At 40.6% G+C, this 10,068-nt stretch overlaps 1 protein-coding gene across 1 annotated transcript in view; it reads left to right on the top strand.

Moving 5' to 3' along the window:
- The first annotated feature begins 5,303 nt into the window (after positions 1-5,303).
- LIPM (lipase, family member M) overlaps positions 5,304-10,068 on the top strand; it is a 10,374-nt gene continuing 5,609 nt past the window's right edge. Inside the window, exons 1-5 of the mRNA XM_010289479.1 lie at positions 5,304-5,350; positions 6,780-6,891; positions 8,033-8,150; positions 8,851-9,049; positions 9,780-9,889. Coding sequence (XP_010287781.1) covers positions 5,334-5,350; positions 6,780-6,891; positions 8,033-8,150; positions 8,851-9,049; positions 9,780-9,889 — 556 coding nt within the window. The 5' untranslated portion in view covers positions 5,304-5,333. The remainder of the gene's footprint in view (positions 5,351-6,779; positions 6,892-8,032; positions 8,151-8,850; positions 9,050-9,779; positions 9,890-10,068) is intronic.

Below are 10,068 nucleotides of genomic sequence, written 5' to 3'. Positions count from 1 at the left end.
TTTTCCTGTTGGCTTTCAAAAGGAAAATACAAATTACCGACTTTTCAGACCTGTTTCTCCTCTAATATTGGAGCTTCTCCGCTGCGGGTTGACAGTCCCACTAGCAGAGAGCATGGAGTCACAAGGCATCCCTGCTGAGGGACATGTTGTGCTCCTACACAGACCCTGGGAATTCACCGCTTTTCAGATGGCCACTGCTACCTTCTCCAGGGCAGGGAAACAGCCGGGAGACCGCTCTGCAAAGGGATCTTCCTGCCCCAAGGCACTTCACAAAATACTTCCAAGGCAAAGAGATCATCCTGACCATAAAAAAAGACACGGATTTCCTTTGTGATGGTAAGAATTATGCCCGTGTCTGATACTACTTGGCTTAATGAAAGAATATTGTCTTGTTTCACAGAAAATTTAACTCTCCGGTGCAACCACCAAATGGAGCAGAGCTTGAAAGTGGTCTGTAAGTTTAATCCGTCCTATTTCTCTGCAGTGTTGTGAAACTATGTGTTGGCACTAACATTTTAGAAGTAAACTTCATTCACATAGCAAGAGAATGAAATATTGTTGACATAAGTAAAATAGAATGTGTAGACTCTTCATTTGGTTTTGAAAAATATCGCTTTGGGGTCAGCAGACAAATTTTGTCTTTATAAGGGAAAGCTTTTATTGAAAACACAAACTATATTTGATATGCAGCTTTGCAATTTAAATTGCATTTCTATAGCTAAAGTTAAGACACTTTGATCATGTTCCATTTTCCTTACAAAAGATCAAAACAATATTCTAAGACCTAAGTGCAAAGTAATAATCTTAATTTTGAAATTTTTTTTTATTTTTTTATTATTTTATGGTGGAATATTTAATGTAGGAAAATTAATGTCAATGCCCAGAGCAGACCAGCAATTTGTATTGGTCACTTTATCTTTGTTTTTTAAAGAAGAAGGACCAGATCTATGAGTTAGCTATACCTTTGCTGTTTCAAAAGAAACTCCTGCTGTGTATAAAGGTAAAAGAAAAAAACAAGTGCTTTAAAATTGGAAAGACAGAGCTATGATTATCCAAGCTGTTGACATAGCAAAAGTTAGTGGGAGGTTGTTTTTTACGCATGGAAAAAATTCAACAAGCCAAGACTGAGATAATTGGCAATGGAATTCATGGTTGAAGATATTTTTTCAGCAGAAACCAGGCAAGGAGAAAGGTGTTCATGGGAAGAGAGAGCCAGCGGTCCCAGCTGCCAGCCATCTCAGGGCCCAGCCCTGACCTCAGCTCACTGCCCACTCTGGGCTGCAGCTCAGTCCCAGCCCAACCCAGTTACGGGTGTACAAAAATCCCAGTTTGAAGAGAGGACAGAGGTTTTGCGATGCCACCCCTAACCACCCAGCAGCCTCCTTCTGTCTCAGAGCGAACCCAAAACTTTAATTCTTAGTGCTAAGAAAAACACAAGCCGCTCTGCCCACAGACCCTCTGACCCATCCTTAGAAATGGCTGGGTAGCTCCTGCTGATGCCAACACAAAACTGACCCGAGCAAATTGCCTGACCCAACCCCGCCTTCATTCATTAGTCCGTGCTTACCAGTGCTTGATGGCACACGCTTACCAGGACTGACTGGTGCACATTCACTCGTGCTGACTGGTGCACACGGACTGTAACTCCTGCTTAGCGCTCATCCTGGATCCAGTTCTTCTGCCAGAAGGGCTCAGTTCACACTCCCAAGACTTTCATTTAGCAACAAGTGCAAGATAAATAACTGTACTTCAGCTTTCCACATACATATATGCAGATCTGTGAATTAATTTTTTTTCTAATTACAGTTGATTCATATGGGGGTGAGGCGATATTGCTGTATACATTACTACAAAATTAGCAGAAAGATCAAAAAAATTGATTACTTGTGGATTGTGGGGCAAAACAATTTGAACAGTTATGTAAAGCTCATGAATTGCAACAGAGACTTCATCTTCATCCACCCTCAGAGGTGAAGAAATCCTGGTTTGCATACATTTCACAAACTTCAGCACCAGCCAAGAAGTACTGTGGAAATGATTTTTGTTTTCAGAAGTTGTGTTTCTTTCGGATAAGTCAACAGAGGGGCTGGTGCTGAGCTTTATGCTTGCAAGCTGCCCCTTCTACGGGTGACTGAGGCTTGGGCAGGAGGGCAGCGCTGCCTGGGACATTCCCAGACAAGGTGTCAGCAGTGTGAGCGGAAGAGACAGGCATGCAGCCCTCTCTGCTCCTCCCGAGTCCTTCCTTTTGACACTTCTTACTTTACCTTTCTCACACGAAATATTCGTAATTATGTAAGTGCCAGCTCAGAGCTACCTCACTCATCGCTTAAGAATACCGTGCCGCTCGGCCCAGGTGCTGGAAATCCTCCAGGCAAGCCCATGCTATTTACCTTGACAATGAGCACCAGCAATATTTTTGCAGGGCTGGCAGAGCTGAGGAGAATCTCTCGCCCAAGCAGCACCCGTCGACACTGGTGCTCTCTGCTTTTGCTCTTGTGTCTCTTTGTGTGTGGACTCCATGGGAAGGAGTCCCTTTGCTGTTTGGAGGTGTAGGGGCCATTGCTGGTCAGGAGGGCTCTGCCTTCACCCCCCAGACACGCCTGTGCTGGGGGCCAACAGTCCTCCAGCCAAGGCAATAGCATGGAGTGGGGCGGCTGAGGGCAGGCACCGCACCCACGCTGCCAGAAATCAGGTACGGTCGCAGGGATGCCGTGGAGAATGCGCTGTTAGACCCTGTTCTTAGTTCTCAGAGTTCTGTTCACTCTCGAGAAACAACTGCTTGTACCGTTATGGCATGAAATATTTTTAAAACCGTATGAGTGCACAGAGGGGTTCCTTCTGTTTTTGCTGCTGTGTGTTCCCTTGGAGACTCCTGGCTGGCAGCTTGCACAAAAACAAGCCTGTTTCTCAATAAAGCATACCTTCCTGTAAAGGCCCTCCTTAACATACTCAAAATAGCCAAATATTTCTGATAACTACGTACACTAGCTGGATGAAGAAGCCAAAGGACATATTTGATCCATGAAGAACTGCTATATTCAGCTGCTTGCAAATACCTTCCATTCTTAAGTCACTTCCAGAGCCAGGTCTAATTCCTGGAGCAGAAGGTAATGGGGAGAGCAAGAGTTTGCAGAAAACACCAAAATGCTAGGGATTATATACTGTGCGTTGCTGGGGTTTTCAATCCAGAAAGAGCACTGGAAGGAGCTGAGGTTTCATAAACCAAGCACGTAGTCAACAATTTATACAAAGGCACTTATTTATATAAGAGTACCCAGACTGACCAGTTTAAAGCTCATTTGTGTATTGCCACGTTTTTGAAGATGCAGCCACACCTCTGACAGTGACATTTCATAAACATTTCCACTGAATTCTACAACTCTTTATAGTGTGAGTAACTTCCTCTGAAACCTGTCAACTTACAACAGAGTATGCATATCTGCATTTTAAAAAAATCAGCCTAACACTCACCCTTGTTCATGTTCTTTCCCATCTCCAACACTCACTTCAAATGCATGCTGCCAGTAACTTGCAATGATGACTTTATCCATTAGCTTGCTACTTACGGTATTATGCCATTCATGTGTTCTCCATTTACCCGATATTGAGTTATTTTTGTCAATGAAGCATTGCTTTACGCTAAAGAACGAAGCTGGCTTTGTTCAGAGCAAGTTAATAGTATATCTTAATGCTTTAGAATAGGATGAGGTACTCAAAGGCAAGTGCATATTTAAACATATTTGTGGAATTCATGTTGAGCTTTGAAAGACACTGGAACTTTAAAAAGGAGAAAATCTGGTTTTCTTAGAGGGAAGATGCAAGATGTTAAAAAATATTAAAGCAAATAAATGTAAGATTAAAAGAAAAAAAATCCATGTGTAGACTCCATGTTTGGAAACTCTTTCTAAACCAGCCCTTTGAAAATTATTCCCTCTCCCCTTTCCCTGGCAGAACCCGAAGTTGGACATTTATATTTCTCTTTGAAAGCCTGCTAGCAAATCTTTTAGGAACAGGTTTCCTCCTGAGACTTTCTTCCATATTTCTTTCTGGCCTGTAAATATTAAAGCAAATAACTTCTGAGGATATATTAAATAAATCTGGTCCTAACCAGAGCCAGTACTGCAAGGAGAAAGTACACAAGCTATAATATAAATAGAAGTATCAAAGCCTGTTCAAAACCTTGGTAGATGTTCATCTCAGTGTATAAGTTAATCTGTTCTGTGTGGACGAACAGTATCTGTAAGATTGAATGAATATTTGGAGGAACAAGTGTGGGGAACTGTACAAGAAAGAATAATTAGTTTCAAGATTTAAAAATACCAAGCTGGAGCAGGCAGAAGGCAAAGTCCACCAGCTTTATACCAGAACATGCAAGTGAAGAAAAAAACCCAAGCCTCAATCATACTTAGGCAAAGATTGTATTGTATTAATAGCGAGGACACCAGTTAGGGAGCACGGCTGCATTATGCTTGTATTCCATAAAAAGAAGGGCCTCACAAAGGTCCCTATCCTGAAGACCTAACAGTCTACTCAAACCTCTTTAATTTCTACTGCTGGGCAATACCAGCCCACTTCCAGCAAGCTTGAGACCACCGAGACAAGTGGCCATTATGGTAATGTTTCCTAAATCCATACAGATAATGCAAAAGCATTCTAGCTTCATAGCTGCACATTTAGGGAATATCCATTCTATTCTATGTCTGTTTTAGAGGTGAAATATGAAAAAGGGAAAATTTTCTGAAACCACTCCTGCAGCAATGTAGGATTACGGAACAGCAACACAGGATTAAAAGAATAAAAGCAAAATAGGTGCAAAACATATATAGAAGTATCAAAGAGTCAGAGTTCCTTCCATCCTTTCCACATAACATGAGAAGCTGGAAGGGGCAAGTTGTTAGTAAAAGAGAAAATTGTTGCAGCTTTATTGACATTTTCATTAGGTATGATAAGGTATATCTATGAACATATTTGTTTTCAAAATTCCTGATGCTGCTCTGCCACTCTCCAGAGGCTGGTATTCTCCTTAAGAATCCACCAATCTGTGATAGTAAAAAGAGCCTTGTTATAGCTGTGTTGGTGAAGGAGATGAAAAACATGAGGTCTGAGAATAAAAGGAGTTGCCTCTCTCTGGTGCTACCCTAGAGAAAAGCCGAAGTGATAGCAGAAAGAATGAGGAGTGGGAAAGAAATGGGTGCTTGTTGTTGAGGTGCGGCATGACTGGGGAAGAACGCGTGCATGACCATTGTTTCGGTGCCTCCTTACGCGGCACTTCTTCCAAACACCCGGCAACTGAGCGTCCCTTCTTCTGTCCCCTCAGTCGCGCAGCTGCACGCATGATTCCGGGCACAAGGTTGGTAACGCTTTACCTTCTCTCCTGCCCAAAACGGGTGAAGGCTTTGTGGGAGCTACAAGAGACAGTATCAAACCTAGGCTTGAGGAGTTGCTTTGTCATTTTAGAACAAATACATGTTGTTATATTGTTTTGTTTGTAACTCACAAAGGTGAAAGTTTGTCTGTTTCTTGAAAGATTCCTCTTGGCTAAAGAGGAGTAGCATGACTCGTCCGGCCTGAATTTAGGTAACTCTGGGATAACTGGAGAGGCATGGGAAAATGCCAAGTGTGGGAATAAGATAGCAGTTGCTTTCAATCAAAAGAAAAGAGGCTGAAGCTAAGTCAAAAGCATTTTTAACATGTTGTTCCTTTTACTACAGAAGGAGCCAAGTATTTTCAAGATACAGATTATAGTAATAGCGTTAGGAAGTTAGAATATAAATTGTTCTGTGATAAGAAAAATAAGCTATTCATATTATTTGGGGAAAAAGTTACAAAGTCTTGTTGATTGGGAAAACTATAATTGCAGCAGATTTGTTGGCTAATTCAGTCTAGCTTAGAGCTCTATCACTGGGACAACAGAGGTTTAGGCATGGTCTCCAGGGGTTTGTATGGCATCGAGAGAATGCTAATTCAAGCGCTCTGCATTTTCTTCAAGCTAGGAGTATGTAGCTGTTCACAGATTGTGGAGCTGCTACGTGTGCAGCTAAGCAATCTAGTTTCCTCTCAGGTGCTTTGTTCCTCATTTCCTGAACAAAACTGGATGTCCCTGCGCTCGTTACACTTAGCAAAGCTTTCTTTTCATTTCTCCATCCTCATCCTAAGGAGTGGATAAATTGTGCCACTGAGCAGCTTTGTATAAATTATGCCAGGCAACTATAAATCAGTGCTTTATTTAGGTTCCTAAGTTCTTAATTAAATGAAAAATGTTTTAATTTGTTTATTTTCAACTGTCTGTTTTTTTCAGTTAACTATCTGACAACTTGGTTGTCTCCACTTTGAAAACTTCACTGTGGCAATGATTGATTTAATTACGAATTGCCCAATAACTCCAGTGTTCCTTAGCTAACTCTAGCCAGAAATGCTTCCTAATTAATCTACAGAACAAATGCGTGGGCATGGTAGTGCAAGTGACCTGCTTCTCAGAAGAATGAGTGAAATCCCGTTCTCCGAAAGCTTTGCTCCTTTCCTCGGATTCACTGATACTTTTGCCTGGATTGAGAGCAACGTCCTAGTCCAAACCTTTAGCAGAGAATCCAGATCGCTGCCAAACTCCCTCTGATAGGTGTTTAAGGTCAGCTTTGTTCCGTTTCATTAACAAGTAGGGAGTACCAGACTAGCTCTAGTCAGTATTAGGCAGCACTTCCCTCATCAGAAAAGCACGGAACGTGTCTGGCTTGCGAGTGCAGAGCAGGGCTACCAACAGATAAATATACTGTTCTATCCAGAGGGAAGATATGGCTGTTTGTTGCTCTGACATATTCGTTTCAAGGAATTACTTATTCAGAACAACCCAGGAGAATGAAGAGAGCTGCGGATCCTGAAGCATTTATGAAAATTGTAAGTGGCTCGGCAGAGCGACCCGGGATGGAAGGAATGCGTGTCTCTCAGCAGGGGGGATTCTAGGTGTTGGAAATAACACGGTAGATAAGCTGCCGTTATTTAACCCATCCTCTCTAATCACTCTACATACTACTGTTTTCACTTCTATTTTTTCTGCATGTGTAACGGCACATCTGATGTTTGATAGAAATTAAGGCAAACACGATTCCTTAGTAAATCTCCAGAGTTAATTTCCTTTTAAATACCAGTTACCCATTGGCTATTGCTGGCACTATTCCCCTATCTGAACGAATGACCATCTGGAATGTCAACATTTCATCATCAAAGACAACTCTAAATGTAGTGGCTTATGTTTTCTGCTTTTTTGAATGACAAGCATAGACCAGAAAATTACCAGCTTTTCAGAAGAGCACCTCTTGCCAAGCAAGCTTGTTTAGATCTTTAGTCACTTGTTAAACTCTTGGGTTTTCTGTCCTGTGTGACAAATGACATTGAGTAATTCTCTGAGTACAAGTTATAAAAAACAATCCTCTTTTGTAACAAAACAGGTTGAATGTTACAGGTCAAAAGTAGTATTTATCTCAGAGCTTAAGATTGGCTGTGCTAGTGATTTCCCTTGTGACTATGCAAGTGGCTGATCCTGATTTTTCCATAATGTCATCAATTTTTCAGTGGTACACATTGCTTATGTGCCATCACAAAAGGGAATTTGTGAAGCGCTCTGAATTTCCCTGAAGGTAGTTTAAACAAGCTAGTTTAACTTTGCATTGCAGCAGATCAGGAGCAGCTCCTCATCTCAGCTGTGGTAATCACAAGCTCCTGCTATGAGATTATGGCGATCCTCATATCACCAGAACGCAAGGGCCTGTGATTCTATGGCAATACTATAATACAGGCTTTTTATAACAGATTTTAACTGAATAGTCAAATCCTGGATATAACATAAAGAATTAAGGAAATTGGTTGTAGTTTTAGGGTCACAATATCCAATCTGATATTGCTTTATTCGGATGCTTAATATCCTAAACCCCCATCTATCTCTATCTGCTCTCTAACATTTCTTCATTGTGAATATCTTATGTATAAAATATGTGAAATGGACTTCTGCAAGCAAATGCATCTGTACCTTCTGTTCTAGAATGAGCTTATTACTTACAAAGGGTACCCCAGCGAGGAGTATGAAGTGACAACAGAAGATGGTTATACCATTACCATTAACAGAATCCCTTACGGTACACAGAACCAGGGAAACCCAGGTACAATTCTTTAAGATGAGATAAAACTGGCCCAGATCGGACACGTTCTAAAAGAGATTATATTTGTAAAGCATCCACCAAAGTTTGTATACATGAATGGAATTTTAGCAGAGAATTCTGGCTGCCCTGAACAGCCTGTAAGATCAACAGGATTTGTGTTAATCACACCTATTTAAAATACAAATCCACTACAATATGAAGGATATACCCTCATAATAAGAGTTGATGAGTAAAAGTTAAAAAATAAATAAAAATAGGATAAAGGCTGTAATCTACCCAATCAGCCTGTTTCGAGAAAGCTGTTCCAGCTTTTAATTTTGCTTTGCTTTTGCTTACACCTGGTTAATATCAGTGACTGATTCATATTTTGGGTAAAGGAAACCTCTGCAAACAATCCCACACCTTCATTCTATGTATCAGTGATGAGAATCCCAAGCTAATGTGGTTGAACTATACAAACAATGACCAGAGGGTGCCAAGCTAGTTTTTGCTGGTGTCAGGCAGATCTTCCCATAAATTCTTAGAGGAACTTAGTTCTCCCTTTACAGAAAAGGCTGTTTTAGTCTTATGATTAGTTGTGTCCCTTTAAGTTGGTGCAGGAACGAATCCCAATATTGAATATGGGAGAGTAACGTCCCTGAACTACCAGAAAATGAAGAAATTTTATAAATTATTGTTTTGTTTCTGATTTGCTTTTCAGCTTTGAAACCTGCTGTGTTTCTCCAACATGGATTATTGGGAGACGCTAGTAACTGGGTCACAAACCTGCCCAACAACAGCTTGGGCTTCATACTAGCTGACGCTGGTTTTGACGTTTGGATGGGAAATAGCAGAGGGAATCGCTGGTCCAGAAAACATCAAAATTATTCCATTGATCAAGATGAATTCTGGGCTTTCAGGTAGACAGAACCACTGAAGGGCATCTCCATTGCCCATCCTTACATATTTACTTAAGCTGGCTAAACAGGGATTTACATATGCTATCTTTTAAAAATATTTCTTTCCACTCACTTTTGTTGAGGTGCCCCTACACATGTGAACTTTGCACGAATAGTGATGGAGACTACTTTAATTACTGCTAGCAAAGGTTCTTCAAACTACAGGCATAGCAGCAGAGCAACTCAGATGAACTTGCACAGGTCATCTTCCAAGCCATTCTTCAGTTCTGGAGGCAGTTTTGGAGGCTGTTTAGAAACACTAGTTTGTATATTACAATAACACAAAAACCACAGAAGGAGAAAATGTAAATAGTTTTTGCACTTATCTTAATGAACTTTTAAAAACAGACCTTTTCTTTAATGCCAAATTGTATAAAACGTGTGATTCCATGGAAGGAGCTCTGTTACTATGTCACCACCTGTTCCTTCTGTGTAGACAATTACAATTCAACCTGACACTTCTTGAAGTTATAGTCTTTCTGTTGATGTCAAGGGAGAAAATACCCCAGAAAACCTTGAGTAGTATCTTCCATATTCAGTTCCAGAAAAACACAGAACCTAAAATAACTGAGTGATTCACTAAATGGTTCATGCTGTTTCTTTGCTGACAAGCCTGTAATAAAAATATGAATTCAATTCAAAGTCTGGCTTTTAATTTATGCATGCCTCTCTTTCAATCTCCTGCCTGCAGTTTTGATGAGATGGCAAAGTTTGATCTTCCAGCAGCAATAAATTTCATTGTGGAGAAAACAGGACAGGAAAAATTGTACTATATTGGCTATTCACAAGGTACTACCATTGGTAAGTTATACACAACAGATCAATGTTTCAGGTACACAGGAGTAAAATGTGATTCGCAATATTGAGATACTGAAGGTACCTGAGGTTTTCTTTAACTCTTCGCAGGTATAAAAAACACAGGATAAGCTCTTTTCAGCTTGTAGGCGTTTTTAATTCATTATGAAGACAATAAAACATAA

This window comes from Phaethon lepturus, unplaced genomic scaffold (genome assembly GCF_000687285.1).
Source record: "Phaethon lepturus isolate BGI_N335 unplaced genomic scaffold, ASM68728v1 scaffold11446, whole genome shotgun sequence".
Lineage (NCBI taxonomy): Eukaryota > Metazoa > Chordata > Aves > Phaethontiformes > Phaethontidae > Phaethon > Phaethon lepturus.
This window is presented reverse-complemented; position numbering and strand designations above follow the sequence as displayed.